Source organism: Meles meles, chromosome 16 (genome assembly GCF_922984935.1).
Source record: "Meles meles chromosome 16, mMelMel3.1 paternal haplotype, whole genome shotgun sequence".
NCBI lineage: Eukaryota > Metazoa > Chordata > Mammalia > Carnivora > Mustelidae > Meles > Meles meles.
This window is the reverse complement of record NC_060081.1, coordinates 52,054,098-52,070,016: the sequence shown is the minus strand read 5'-3', so window position 1 is coordinate 52,070,016 and position 15,919 is coordinate 52,054,098. Positions and strand designations below refer to the sequence as shown.

The window sequence follows — 15,919 nt, the reverse complement described above, 5'->3', positions numbered from 1 at the left end:
AGGAAGTCCTTCTCTCTCCCCCACTCCCCCTGCTTGTGTTCTCTTTCTCTGTGTCTTGCTCTGTCAAATAAATAAATAAGATCTTAAAAAAAAAAAAAAAGAAAAAGAAAATCTTTATAAAGATAGAGCATATGGTTTAGCCAACATTGTGGGGGATAGGGGTAGGGAGGAGGCTGCTTTTAGGTAAAATATACATTTGACAATTGACTTGGGTCCCCACTACTGTCTATGGCTCTGTCCACCTCCACCCCTTCTTCACTTGCCTGGCCCTTAAAGGCATTTGGGCTTTCATACTTGGTGAGGGGAATTCAGGCTTTGCCTTGAGTCCCAAATGTCCAACCTATTACCTAAGAATACTATCGAACTTGGTGTTTTTTTCTAAGGATTAAAATGAAACAGTAAGGAATAAAAGTGCTTGGCACATTTGGCAAAGGTTCAAGAAACATTCACCACTGTTATTTAGATTTAGATGTTTTCTAAAAAGGACCAAGATACACACTTACTGTTAATGCAAAGTTACAGGGAGTCTGTAAACAATGCTTGAGGGGTACCTGGGTGATTGAGTTGGTTAAACATCTGACTCCTGACTTTGGCTCAGGCTGTCGTCTTGGGGTCTTGGGATTGAGCCCTGCTCAAGCTCTGCAAGTCTGCTTCCCTTCTCTCCCATCCTTGCTCGTTCTCTTTCAAATAAAATCTTACCAAAAAAAAAAAAAAAAGGGACCAAATAATTTGGTTTGGTCAAAACCTTCTGGTCTGACCTTTGCTTTACAAACAGTTCCCACGATGGGAGCCTGGGTGGCTCAGCTGGTTAAGCCACTGCCTTTGGCTCAGGTCATGATCATGGAGTACCAGGATCAACAAGACCCAGTCCCGCATCAGACTCCCCGCTCAGCAGGGAGTCTGCTTCTCCCTCTGACCCTCCCCTCTCTTGTGCTTTTTCACTCTCTCAAATAGATAAATAAAATCAATCTTTAAAAACAAAACAAAACAGTTCCCAGTATAAAGCTTTATCGATCTCTTTACAACTCCAGAGTCAAGGCCCAGGAGCTTCGATTAGAGTACTGGCCTCCCCACACTCCTCTCCCATTACCAAATGCACCTACCTTCAGAGGTTGCTTCACATCACACCCCACTGTCCCTCATTTCCTGAGTGCTAGTTTTTTCCCCATATGCACTCACTCTGTGAGTGGTATCATCCAGCTTTTAGATATTGTCCCGACAATGACTCCCTAATTTCTATTCCTGGCCTAAATTATTTCCTGAACTCCAGATCCACGGTTTGTAATTGCCTACTAAACAGTTTTATGTGGATGTGGAGTACACATCTACAATTTAACACATCCAAAAGTGAACTCACCGCCCCCAATAAACTTGTTCTACCCACAGCCCTCCAAATCTCAGTTGATGGCCCTTCCAGGCTTCTAGTTGCCCATGTCCATTAGCTCACAGTAAGAGGATGACTGAAAAGCAGTCTGACCCACAAGGCCCATTATCTAAAAAGGAAGGTGGTCCTGGGTACTGGGATCAAAGACATCATATAATCATTAAAATGTTTTCTGAAATATACTTGAAATTAACTCACTGAAAGTCTAGGTTTAGATTTTGACATTTTAATTTCTTTTGAATATGTCACTTTGTGCAAGCTATGAACCAGAATCAAACTAAGGCAGTCTAGTCCATCTAGGGATCCAGGCTGAGTCTTGCAATCTTTAGCAGAATGACATCATAACGCAAGATGCTAACAACAAGTTTATAATCTCTAAATAACAACCACTTATCTACATTTTTTTCCTTAGGAAACAGCCAAAATCCAGTCCTTAAAGGCATGATATACAGAACATCTTGATCTACAAAGAACAGAATAACCCATATTATATGCTGGCCAGCTTACTGGTGGACCAAATCAAAGCTGACCAAGGACTGGTGAACAGAGGGGTGTTTACCTTCTAGGAACTTGCTCTGAGACTTAAAAAAGTCCTGGCTGCTGTTAATAAGAAAGCAAGTAAGAAATATTACAGATGCACCTACACTGACATTTGATTTGCCAAGGTCTTCCACTAGAACACAAAGTGAGAGATGAGTGTAGGGGTAAGCTACTTAGATGTTTTCAAAATAAATTACTAGTAATATGAAATCTGACATATTAAATTCTTCTATTTGCTACCAGAACTGACAATGAGGACTATTTAAACGAAATGCTGAGCTCTAACAAGGGTGGCAGCAGTAACATTCTGCACTACACAAGAACCTCCTGCCTTCCCACATCATTAACATGGCTACTCTTTCAAGATACATATTCGTGTGGAAAAACTTATCAGCTTTTGCCAGAGCCAGGAGATGAAAAATAGAGCATGTCCTAATTAGTTAATTTGTAATTGTAAGCTCAGTTGACATCTTGAGGATGGACCCGTAAAATCTGGCCATTCTTTTGTTTAACATCTGCAAACTGCAGAATGCCGCAGCCTTTTGCCAGTTTCTGCTCAGTATCTTAAAGCTGGTCTCAGTCCCATCTGTGACTCTTCTCAGGGTTGAGGGTGGGTTAGCTAGTCATCAAAATCTGGAATGTCATCGTAGGAGTAACCCCGGTAGCCTTTGGATGCATAGTAGGCAATGCGCAGGTGGTAAAATCCTGGCAGGAACACCAGGATGCCAATGATCAGGACGGGAACGGCCCGGTCTGCCCCCTAGTGGCAGAAGGAGGCAAACACATTAGTACCATACAAATGATCACTTTCAAAATAAAACAAAGCCATAGGTTCAACCCATATATCAGTATTTTACACTCTTCAGAGCATTTCCTTTGGGTAGTATGCTACCAGTGGAACAGGTTTACATCTCTTTTCCTCCTTATTATAAAATGCAGAAAAACTACAAAGCACTAAAAATTGTAAATAAACTGTCCATCTGCATCCACAGATATTTCCCTTATTTCCTTCTGTTCTCCATTCTAGTTTCTAGTTGTGAACACACCATACCCTGTGCCTTGTTTTAGTCTCTTACTATAACAAGTAATTGCTTGTTATATTAAAGTTATATTAAAGTTCTGCACTGGGGGTGGGAGACAGGTAAAATGGGTGAAGATAGTCAGAAGGTACAAATTTCCATTCACAAAGTAAGTTCTGGAGATGCAGTGTACAACATGGTGAAGATAGCTAAAAACAATGTATTGTGTATTATTAGCAAGTTGCTGAGAGTAGATCTTAAAAGTTCTCGTCACAAGGAAAAAAACTATGTGTGGTGATGGATGCTAACTAGACTTATTGTGATCATTTCCCAATATATACTATATTGAATCATGTTGTACACCTGAAACTAACACATTATGTCAACTAATGGTGTCTACCATTCCATTGTAATGGATGCACCACAATTTTACTTAACCATGCCCCACTGACTGTTGGATACTTTGGTTGTCTCTCACTTTTTGTAACTGTACAGGATAACACAATAAACTCCTTTTTCTTAGCCTTTCAGAGTCTTTCTTTAGTGTATATTCCCATAATCACAATTCACAGGTCAAAGAGAAAGAAATGGTGTTTAGTGTAGGGCTTCAACTATTTGGGGAGTTCCAGGAGGGCAGGGACTTTTGTTCATCCCAAGATCACCACCTGCACCCAACATATAAATAAATATATTAAATGAATGAATCCACTCTTGTAAAATTGCTCTGCCTTATTTTTAGGTATATTTTTAAATGTTTATACAGTTAAGCTTATCCTCCTTTTCCTCTGTGATTTTTTTCCCATTAATTTTTTTTCTTTTTATTAACATATAACATGTTACTTGCTTCAGGAGTACAGGTCTGTGAATCATCAGGCTTACACATTTCACACCATTCACCATAGCACATACCCTCCCCAATGTCCATAACCCAGTCACACTGTCCCTTCCCCCAACCCCCCAGCAACCCTCTGTTTGTTTCCTGAGATTAAGAGTCTCTTATGGTTTGTCTCCCTCCCTGGTTCCTTTTTGTTACATTTTTTTCCCTCCCTACCCCCCCACAACCCCCCCACTCTCCTTTTCAAGTTCCTTGTATCAGAAAGATCATATGGTAATTGTCTTTCTCTGACTGACTTATTTCACTTAGCATAATAACCTCTAGTTCCATCCACGTTGTTGCAAATGGCAGGATTTCATGATTTTTTAAAAAATAAATTATTTAGGGGCACCTGGGTGGCTCAGTGGGTTAAAGCCTCTGCTTTCGGCTCAGGTCATGATCCCAGGGTCCTAGGATCGAGCCCCACATCCGGCTCTCTGCTCAGCAGGGAGCCTGCTTCCCTCCTCTCTCTCTCTGCCTGCCTGTCTGTCTACTTGTGAGCTCTCTTTGTCAAATAAATAAATAAAATCTTAAAAAAAAAAAAGTTAAAAAAATAAATTATTTATTTTTTAAATTAACATATAATGTATTATTAGCCCCGAGGGGATTTTGCGTGTTTTGATGGCTGCATAGTATTCCACTGTATATCTATACCACATCTTCTTTACCCATTTATCTGTTGATGGACATCTAGGTTCTTTCCATAGTTTGGCTATTATGGACAATGCTGCTTTAAACATTTGGGTGCATGTGCCCCTTCAGATCACTACATTTGTATCTTTAGGGCAAATACCCAGTAGTGTGATTGCTGAGTCACAGGGTAGCTCTATTTTCAACTTTTTGAGGAAGCTCCATACTGTTTTCCAGAGTGGCTGCACCAGCTTGCATTCCCACCAACAGTGTAGGAGGGTTCCCCTTTCTCTGCATCCTCGCCAACATCTGTCATTTCCTGATTTGTTAATTTTAGCCATTCTGACTGGTGTGAGGTGGTATCTCACTGCGGTTCTGATTTATATTTCCTTGATGCCGAGTGATGCTGAGCACTTTTTCATGTCTCATTTGGATGTCTTCTTTGCAGAAATGTCTGTTCATGTATTCTGCCCATTTCTTGACTGGAGTATCTGTTCTTTGGGTGCTGAGTTTGATAGTTCTTTATAGATTTTGGATACTAGCCCTTTATCTGATAAGTCATTTTTCCCATTAATTTTAAGTCTTCCCTCAACTAAGGATTTAAACCCAGTCTAAAAATCTTTCTTAAAAAAATATTTATTTATTTGTCAGAGAGAGCAGGCACTCGCGCACACCCAGGAGGAGTGACAGGCAGAGGGAGAAGCAGACTCCCTGGTGAGCAAGGAGCCCAATGTGGGACTCAATTCCAGGACCCTGGGATCATGACCTGAGCTGAAGGCAGATACTTAACCGAGCCACCCAAGCATCCCTAAAAATCTCCTTTTAACATGGCTAGTTACGCAATGTATATTGGTGATTATCTACTCAATATAACTTTGACTACGTCATTCAAACAGAAATAGGAGTATTTACCTCATATAAGATAGTAAAAACTAAGTGAGGTAATACGTGTAAAGCAAGCAGCCTCAGCTACACACAATGACTCAATAAATCCCAGCTTAAAACCAAGGAAAGAAAAAAACAAAAAAAACAAAAAACAAGGAAAGAGAACTTGAAGGGGCTCTCTCAGCCTAAAGATGGGACTACGTGAACATCAGAAACAGTAACAGTCTACAACTCTCACAACTGACATACTGACATACTTGGTGCTATTTCTGTTATCTTATTTTACATTTTCTACTCTCCTGCTTCTTTTTTTCTTTTGCAAGATACTGACTGTACATCCTTAGTAGGATTAAAGAATTGCAAAGGTGGGGCGCCTGGGTGGCTCAGTGGGTTAAGCCGCTGCCTTCAGCTCAGGTCATGATCTCAGGTCCTGGGATCAAGTCCCGCATTGGGCTCTCTGCTCAGCAGGGAGCCTGCTTCCCATTCTCTCTCTCTGCCTGCCTCTCTATCTACCTGTGATCTCTCTCTCTGTCAAATAAGTAAATAAAATCTTTAAAAAAAAAAAAAAGAATTGCAAAGGAAATTTATAGTGTATTTAGCCTTCCTATACTTAGCATTAACTCTCACGCTGGTATTTTTTTTTAAAGATGTTATTTATTTTTATTTATTTGTCAGAAGGACAGAGAGAGACAGAGAGTGAGCACAAGGAGCAGCAGGCAAAGGGAGCTGAGCCAGGAGCCCAATGTGGGACTCAATCCCAGGACCCTGGGATCATAACCTGAGTCAAAGGCAGCTGCTTAACTGACTGAGCCATGCAGGCATCCCTTTTATCTTATTTTTTTCAAGATTTATTTATTTGAGAGAGAGAGAGAGAGACAGAGAGAGAGCATGTGCACATACACACATGAGCAAGTTGAGGGTGTGGTGGAGCAGAGAGGGACAAGTAGATTCCACACTGAGCATGGAGCCCAACATGGGGCTCAATCTCACAATTCTGAGATCATGACCTGAGCTGAAACCAAGAGTCAGAGGCTTAACAGACTGAGCCACCCAGGTGCTCCCTGCAGTATTATTTTAAAGCTATTATATGTCTTGCAGAAAACTATAAAGTACTTATGAAAGAAATTGAGGAAGACACAAAGAAATGGAAAAATGTTCCATGCTGCTGGATTGGAAGAATAAATATTGTGAAAATGTCTATGCTACCTAAAGCAATCTACACATTTAATGCAATCCCTATCAAAATACCATCCATTTTTTTCAAAGAAATGGAACAAATCATCCTAAAATTTATATGGAACCAGAAAAGACCTCGAATAGCCAAAGGAATATTGAAAAAGAAAGCCAAAGTTGGTGGCATCACAATTCCGGACTTCAAGCTCTATTACAAAGCTGCCATCATCAAGACAGCATGGTACTGGCACAAAAACAGACACATAGATCAATGGAACAGAATAGAGAGCCCAGAAATAGACCCTCAACTCTGGTCAACTAATCTTCGACAAAGCAGGAAAGACTGTCCAATGGAAAAAAATAGCCTCTTCAATAAATGGTGCTGGGAAAATTGGACAGCCACATGCAGAAAAATGAAATTGGACCACTTCCTTATACCACACACGAAAATAGACTCAAAATGGATGAAGGACCTCAATGTGAGAAAGGAATCCATCAAAATCCTTGAGGAGAACACAGGCAGCAACCTCTTTGACCTCAGCTGCAGCAACATCTTCCTAGGAACATCGGCAAAGGCAAGGGAAGCAAGGGCAAAAATGAACTATTGGGATTTCATCAAGATCAAAAGCTTTTGCACAGCAAAGGAAACAGTTAACAAAACCAAAAGACAACTGACAGAATGGGAGAAGATATTTGCAAATGACGTATCAGATAAAAGGCTAGTATCCAAAATCTATAAGAAACTTAGCAAACTCAACACCCAAAGAACAAACAATCCAATCAAGAAATGGGCAGAGGACATGAACAGACATTTCTGCAAAGAAGACATCCAGATGGCCAACAGACACATGAAAAAGTGCTCCACGTCACTCGGCATCAGGGAAATACAAATCAAAACCACAATGAGATATCACCTCACACCAGTCAGAATGGCTAAAATTAACAAGTCAGGAAATGAGAGATGCTGGCGAGGATGCGGAGAAAGGGGAACCCTCCTACACTGTTGGTGGGAATGCAAGCTGGTGCAACCACTCTGGAAAACAGCATGGAAAACAACATTCCTCAAAATGTTGAAAACAGAACTACCCTATGACCCAGCAATTGCACTATTGGGTATTTACCCTAAAGATACAAACATAGTGGTCTGAAGGGGCACGTGTACCCAAATGTTTATAGCAGCAATGTCTACAATAGCCAAACTATGGAAAGAACCTAGATGTCCATCAACAGATGAATGGATAAAGAAGATGTGGTATATATACACAATGGAATACTATGCAGCCATCAAAAGAAATGAAATCTTGCCATTTGTGATGACATGGATGGAACTATGAACTTAGTGAAATAAGTCAGTCGGAGAAAGACAACTATCATATGATCTCCCTGATATGAGGACGTGGAGATGCAACATGGGGGGTTAGGGGCATAGGAGAAGAATAAATGAAACAAGGTGGGATTGGGAGGGAGACAACCATAAATGACTCTTAATCTCACAAAACAAACTGGGGGTTGCTGGGGGGAGGTGGGGTTGGGAGAGGGGGAGGGGGTTATAGATTGGGGAGGGTATGTGCTATCGTGAGTGCTGTGAAGTGTGTAAACCTGGTGATTCACAGACCTGTACCCCTGGGGATAAAAATACATTATATGTTTATTAAAAAAAAAAAAAAAGAAAGAAAGGATGAATACCCAACTTTTGTAGCAACATGGACAGGACTGGAGGTGATTGTGCTGAGTGAAATAAGTCAAGCAGAGAGAGTCAAGTATCATATGGTTTCACTTATTTGTGGAGCATAACAAATGACATGGAGGACATCGGGAGATGGAGAGGAGAAGGAAGTTGGGGGAAATTGGAAGGAGAGGCGAACCATGAGAGACTATGGACTCTGAGAAACAACCTGGGGGTTTTGAAGGGGCGGGGGTGGGAGGTTGGGGGAGCCAGGTGGTGGGTAATGGGGGGACACGTGTTGCATGGAGCACTGGGTGTGCAAAAACAATGAAAACTGTTACGCTGAAAAAATAAATTAATTAATTTAAAAAAAAGCTATTATATGTATAACATAGAATAAGGCAAATAAGTAATGACATCACTATCATAGGGTAGATATACCCATATAATATCAAAGAAATTAAGCCCTAATTAAATTAACTCTAATCTTAAATTTGCACTGAAAACTGTCTTCTAAAAGATACCTATTTCTTGGGGTGCCTGGGTGGCTCAGTGGGTTAAAGCCTCTGCTTTTGGCTCAGGTCATGATCTCAAGATTCCTGGGATCGAGCCCCACATCGGGCTCTCTGCTCAGCAAGGAGCCTGCTTCCCTTCCCCTCTCTCTGCCTGCCTCTTTGCCTACCTGTGAGCTCTGTCTGTCAAATAAATAAATAAACTCTTAAAAGAAAAAGATACCTATTTCTTGATTCCATTGCTGAAACAGTCTAGAAACAATCAAAACCGAAGCATGAGCACCACTAATGCCCAGTCTGTGCTCTCTCTAAATCTACTTCCTATACAGAAACCAAGGCTCTTCGGAGAAATGGTTGTTTACAAGTTAGGAGAGAGGAAATATATAGTTGGGCCTGGGATAACTTGCTGTTCCAGAAAGCAAGAAAGCTATCAAAGGCTACGTAGGCCATGTTTAAAAGACAAAGAAGTAACACGAAGGAGTCCTACTGACCAAACATGGAACAATTTAGATACTAAAAAGAATATGGGGGACACTTGTGCAGCTCAGTTAAGCATCCAACTCTTGATCTCAGGGTTTTGAGTTCAAGCCCCGCACTGGGTGTGGAGTCTACTCAAAAAAAAAAAAAAAAATGGACTGTGATTGATTGAAACACAAATATGTAAAAGAAAAAATAGGGGGCGCCTGGGTGGCTCAGTGGGTTAAGCCGCTGCCTTCAGCTCGGGTCATGATCTCGGGGTCCTGGGATTGAGTCCCGTATTGGGCTCTCTGCTCAGCGGGGGGCCTGTTTCCCTCTCTCTCTCTCTGCCTGCCTCTCTATCTACTTGTGATCTCTCTCTGTCAAATAAATAAATAAAATATTTAAAAAAAAAAAAAAAAAAGAAAAAATAGGAGTTTATACTGATACCATTCTCTGACTACCTTTTGAGGTTTTGAGGTTGCTAAGTGTATTTTTATAAAAGTTGTGAAGCAGAGAAACATTTTTCCTACCTTCACTATGCGCAATTATATTTTGGGGTAAACAGAGGGTAGATTTGAGAAAGACCTTTACAGCAGAATTTCAGCTAATGAATGCAGAAAATGACAGAACTGCATTCACTAGTATAAATAGTAATGGGGAAATTTATAATAAATGAATTAGGCTGAAGGCACTTAAACCCAGCAATCTACCTTAATATCAACTAAAAGCAGGATAACCATTACGTGCCTCCTAATGTAATACCACAATTTGGTTCTCAAATTGTGGTTGATGGACCACCAGCATTACCTGGGAACTTGTTAGAAATGCAGATTCTCACAACCCACCTACAGAACTGGAATCTCTGAGAATGGAACTAAGGAATCTGTGTGTTAACAAGCCTGCCAGATGATTCTGAAGAACATCGAAGTTTCAGGACCAACCTGCCATAGCAAATACACAGCATCTCCCATGAAATATACTTTCTAAAACAAAACTAACCTGAATCTAAGCAAGTCTCTAAATCTAACAAAAATATGAAGATCAAAGATATTAATACAGTGCCTGTAAACTTATAAAAACTGTTACAGATGCATACTGAAGATGCACACTTGAGAATACCAGCAAAATAGAGGTGCCTGGGTGACTCAGTCGGTTAAGCATCAGTCTCTTGATTTCATCAGCTCAGGGCTGTGAGATTGGGCTCTGCACTGGATGTGGAGCCTGCTTAGGATTCTCATTCTCTCCCTCTCCCTCTCCCTCTGCCCTCCACCCCACCACCGCTCCTATGCGCCCTCTCTCTCTCAAAATGAAAAAGAATACCAGCAAAATATAAATCTGTTATTTGGTTTCCTACACAGGAAAATATAGTTGGGGGAATACATGAAGCAAAATGTTTATAACTGTTGATGAATGGGAGACACACACGGGTTTAATACATTATTTCATCTACTTCTGTTTTTGAAGTATCTGTAATAAAAAGGGGAAAAAAACTCCAAACCAAACTTATTAGTGATTCTCTTAATTAACATCTTTATCCTTACTTATAAAGCAGTCTTTTATAAACCACACAAGGTAAAATGATATTTGCTGCATGTGGATCTCACCTCCACTCTCAATATTTGTAATTAACAGAGTCCTCTGGGACTGATACTGCATACTGCAATGAAAGTTAACTGAAGGCACAGTCCTGAAGTTAGATGTTCAAACAAAGACTGCACCAAGTAAGCATCTGGTGACCACATAATAATTTTAAGTAGATAAGGACCAATGGCAAATCAGAATCACTTCTTAAAGTGAATGCAGCCATTTTATTGCTACAATGCTGCTATTCTCAATTTCTATAATGTCCACAGTTTTTCAGATGTTGGCTGTGTTCCTTCTGCAGGACAATATGACCATGACTTGTGATCATTATTAGTTCAGGTCAACTTGGGCACTATTAGCACATGTATATAGCCCAAGAAAAAGAACCACCAAGCGCCACTTTAGGTAATAAAGATAACATTCTGAAGCTCAACAAGAACTCCAACCAAACCCAATGTAGTAAGGATCAGACTCAAGAGTCACAAGTCCTGGCATGGTCAGTGGCCCCAGACGTATACAAGCCTCACTGCTTCTCCCCACACCTGGAACGTCTGTGGCACTGCAAAATTATAACAACACATTCTACTCTGGGTACAGCCTTTATCAATCAGAAATCCTCAATGCTAGGCTCACCTTTGCTGTTCCAAATTGTGACAGTGGGAAGACTGCTTGACATCTCAGAAGGAAAATGTCCCTCACACATACACACACACACACCTCACAGAAACTGGGACAAGCATGTTGTTGCTCAAAAAAAAAAAACAAAAAAACATGTATGTTTTGTTATCAGAGAACAAAAGCTAAAAGAAAACTCTCTTCTTCTTTCTGCTGGAAACTACTGTACTAGATATGAATATAAAATAGAGCCCAGATTCACACTTTTAAGGATTTCATGCACATTCCCACAAACCCTTCAACTTACCCCTTTGCTGATATAGCCAGCCAGCAGGAGGGAGCCTATGATTATGAGAAAGGCCCCAATCAAAAACAGCACTGTCGCAAGCGCAATAGCCTTATATGGGATCTTAGGAGGACTCTTCTTAAACTGGAAGAAAAACAAACAAAAGACATAGCATTATGAAAATACCAGGACTGAAACACTTCAAAGCAAGGAGGATAATAAGAACCAATGTAGTTGGTTTGTGTGTCTTGAAGGAAATCCTACTACCCACTAGAGCTCTGGGAGAGAAAGGCAAGGGACAAACAGGAGGTGAAGCTCTAATTACTGCTCTAACAGCTACTCGGAGGAGTCCCAGCAGAATGTTACTCTTTCTACTTCTATTTTATTCCATATACCATTCACCATAAGAAAATATTTTCTTACAAAAACAGAAGATATTTATGGTCACTCATTGATTAGATATTAGATATTTATTAAATGCCTGGCACATGGAAGGCTGTACTAATCTCTAGGTATTCAAGACTGAATATCTTGATCTGGAGAAGTAAAGAAAACAAGTGACTTCTGGCATTCAAAGTTAAGTGAGCATACAGTCAAAGGTTTTAGAAACAGCTTTTTCTAAAGCATTAGTTGCCCACCCCAGGGACCAAGTAACCTGACTTGTTAATAAGTTCTATTCAAAGTTAAGATTCAGACACAAGCTTTCTGAGGTTTGCCTCATTTCTGTATTTGACCTAATGGGCTGGAAGCTTCTCAGATGTGCTTTCAAAAAACAAAACTTCTCTCCTTCAAGTATGGGTTCGAAGAGTGCAGAGTCATTGATTTGTTTATATTTAAAGGGATGTGTTCCTGCCTCTTCCTCCTTGGCCCTGGTTCCACCTAAACTATTCTAAGGGAAAGTGGGCAGAAGGAGATATGCTACACCATTAAGCATTTTATAAATAACGAATCAGGGTAGGATACAAACTTAACAAATATTCTGTTTTACTTACTGTTTGCCAAAAGAATACCTTTAATAAATTGGATCTCATGACATCAGGAAAGAAGGAAGATTCCCACAATCTGTTGGCTTTAGCAGTTAGTTTCTCCCTTAAAAGATGAACTGGCTTTGACTAAAGTGTAAATGAACCAATGACACAGTCCTTAAAAAAAATTCTACTTAACAAAACACAATCTGAGCATTTTCCAGTAAAACTAAATAAAATTTGTAACTATTGGGCTTTGGCGTTAACAATTAAAAATTCTTAGAAATGAACAATGTTTATATTGGTTTGAAACTGCTCTACCAAGGCCCCTCCTTCTGCAAACTATGGCTGAAAGGGTCTCAGAGATAAGTGTCCTTCTTGCTGCTTCTTCTAATCCCCATAGACAGCAAAACCTCCACCTAGAAGGTCTTCTGCTAACTCAACAGAAATGGAGCCAGCCAGTCTCATTAATTCCCTTCCGCATTTACCTGAAGGTCAATGTAGCCATCGTCTGTGCTGGAGAGCCTTGAGTATTTCACTTTACTACTGGGGATTCCAGTAGCCAGGTTGGTACGAGACGGCATCATAACACACTGACACAGCTACAGTCTGAAGACAAAGAAAACTGTCATTACATGCCACTGACCACAGTGTGTTACATATATTAGAATTTGGACTGAGATGTCATACTAAGCAACTGGCAATTCACGCTTCACTGCACTTAAAATCTGATACTCCTTTGACAAAGTGAAAACATTCTCCTTATGTACATTCTCTGGCTTGTCCTGGTAGAATGAAAGTCAAGACACTGACCAAGAAATAGACCTCATGTTTATCTTCTCACCAATATTCCTGTGCCTCCTAATTTTTCCAAACCCTCCACACAGAGCAGGTGGAAGAGTGGTGACTTAAATCTAAGTCTGACCCCAAAGTCCACATTTTCAGTCATTCTGCTATAGTACTGCTTGGCCCCTGTCCCTGCTTTAGGAAAAAGCAAGAGGAGCATAAGCTCAAATGATTCTTACTTGCCAGGGAGGGAGAATGGGTGGGATATGGAATACACACACATTAAGCATTTTGTTGATTCCCCCTAACGGGTATCATTCTTTTATTTATTTCTATTTTTAAATTTAATTTTATTTAATTTTTAAAAGATTTTATTTGTCAGAGGGAGAGGCACAAGCAGGGGAAGCAGCAGGCAGAGGAAGAAGCAGGTTCCCCACTGAGCAAGGAGCCCCATGTGGGATTCAATCCTAAGATCCTGAGATCACCACCAAAGCCCAGCAGAAGGCTGACGCTTAACAGACTGAGGCACCCAGGCATCCGGTATCATTCTTTTAATGCAAAAAAATCTGCAGAGCCTCCAGTAAATTTGGCTATCAGCACTATCATTACTGGTAATCAGCACTGTACCACTGCCAATTTGTCTGCCTCTCTGCCCCACCCCAAGCACTGAAAGTAGTGATTTCATTTTCCAGATTACTTCTATAGCCTCCTAAAAAAGATTAAAAATAAAAATAAAACTTGTTTTTTGTGCAAAATATTCAAAACCAACTTCAGTAAAGAAATCATGGCTATTTTGTCACTAGTTTAAGAGGTAGTAGATAAGATAAAAAAAACAATTGACATTTAAGTGGGAAAACATTAGTAATTTGATACAATAGACAAATCTATTTTGACTGTGAAGCTATTTCTAAAGGTGACATGGATCTGTAAAAAGAGAAAATTAAGTATCTCACAATAAGGGCACCATTAAAAAAAAAAATCCAGAAACCATAAAGACTTTGCCTTCCTCTGGTATGACACTTTGTAAATAACCATCATTATAATAATGTTGGTTAATAATTACCCACACTTAGATAGCAGGTACTAGTCAAAATGCTTTCTATATACTTTATCCCAATTATTAATGAGCTGTTTTAAGTGGCCAAGAGTCAACCTAAAATACTATGTATAATAAAAATGCTAAAATAACTAGCAATATGACGGAATTGGTGCTAAATGTGAATGTCCCTTTTTAGCAATTATATAACAGTGCAGAAATCAAGTACTGGATCCAGTATGTTAATTTATATGCTTTTCTGAAGTTAGCTCAAACTGCATCGAATACTAGGGTTTTGTTTTTGTTTTAATATTTTATTTATTTGACAGAGAGAAATCACAACTAGGCAGAGAGGCAGGCAGAGAGAGAGGAGGAAGCAAGCTCCCCGCGGAGCAGAGAGCCCGATGTGGGGCTCGATCCCAGGATCCTGGGATCATGACCTGAGCCGAAGGCAGAGGCTTTAACCCACTGAGCCACCCAGGCGCCCCGAATACTAGGTTTTTAAGTGCTGCGATCCCGATTACATGATAACCTAAATTAATTCTACAAAATGTAAAGTCCAAACTACCGGTATGTGGGGGTTTGAGGGGATTTAATCACTTCTGATTTGTATCGTCTTTAAAAAAAAAAGTTAACGGACTCTGCTTTACCTATTCACACACCCGCATCAAAATAAAGCAGCGAAGGGTGTGAGGGAGAGGGGAGACGAATGCTTACTGGTAGCAAAGAGTAAGAATTCGGCAGGAGGAAGGAAAAACGTAAACCAAGGTTTTCAGAGTACCATTCAAGTTCCCCCAAAGAATTGTTGGTTTTTTTTTTTTAAACCGGTTCCACCGAAACTCTCAAACTCCCTGAGCACTCGGGGGGCTTCAAGGCTTTAAAAGTAAAGCACTTAGGGGCGCCTGGGTGGCGCCTTCGGCTCGGGTCATGATCCCAGGGTCCTGGGATCGAGCCCCACGTCCGGCTCTCTGCTCCGCAGGGAGCCTGCTTCCTCCTCTCTCTCTGCCTGCCTCTCTGCCTACTTGTGATTTCTGTCAAATAAATAAAATATTTAAAAAAAAAAAAGTAAAGCACTTAGCGCAATGCCTAGCATTATGCGCCTCCACACACACTATCTTCCTGCCCGTCTCCAGACCTAGCCAGGAAGACAAATAAAAACCGACGCGAATTTAGACGGAAACAAACAAAACCAGTTTCTGGGAAGAGGCCAGCGGTGGTGGCCCAGGCTGGTGAACGCTCCACACCCAGGATGCGAAGCTAGATTTCGGCAGGGAGCGCAGTCTCGGCCCCGCCGGGCGCCTGAGGGGGGCGCTTCTGTTCCCGCCCCGCCGAACACACGCCTTACCGGAGCGCCGCGCCAGGCCGCCCGCGTGCCGACAGCTCGCTCACGGTTGGCAGCAAAAGTGCCTGAGGCCTCATGGCCCGCCTCACCTAACTGCCACCCCCCAGCCGCCCGCCTTGACGCCGGAAGTGGCCCGCCGACGGGCGGCTTGCCGGAAGTGGCG

At 41.0% G+C, this 15,919-nt stretch overlaps 1 protein-coding gene across 1 annotated transcript; it reads right to left on the bottom strand.

Annotated features, from left to right (window-relative positions):
- Positions 1-1,594: 1,594 nt before the first annotated feature.
- On the bottom strand, positions 1,595-15,902 carry TMEM230 (transmembrane protein 230). Its single transcript, XM_045981882.1, has 4 exons — positions 15,760-15,902; positions 13,081-13,201; positions 11,649-11,771; positions 1,595-2,684 (listed from the first exon to the last, which is right to left on the bottom strand). The coding sequence occupies exons 2-4, from the start codon at positions 13,177-13,179 to the stop codon at positions 2,544-2,546; spliced, it is 363 nt and encodes a 120-aa protein (XP_045837838.1). The 5' UTR covers positions 13,180-13,201; positions 15,760-15,902; the 3' UTR covers positions 1,595-2,543.
- Positions 15,903-15,919: the final 17 nt, after the last annotated feature.

What these genes read in the sequence shown, in the direction of transcription:
- TMEM230 (XM_045981882.1), bottom strand. Translation starts at nt 13,179, where the DNA reads ATGATGCCGTCTCGTACCAACCTGGCTACTGGAATCCCCAGTAGTAAA. An exon ending in ATGGCTACATTGACCTTCAG is followed by an intron (nt 11,772 to 13,080) that starts GTAAATGCGGAA and finishes TTTTTCTTCCAG; the next exon opens with TTTAAGAAGAGTCCTCCTAA. An exon ending in CTGGCTATATCAGCAAAGGG is followed by an intron (nt 2,685 to 11,648) that starts GTAAGTTGAAGG and finishes TTCTGCCACTAG; the next exon opens with GGGGCAGACCGGGCCGTTCC.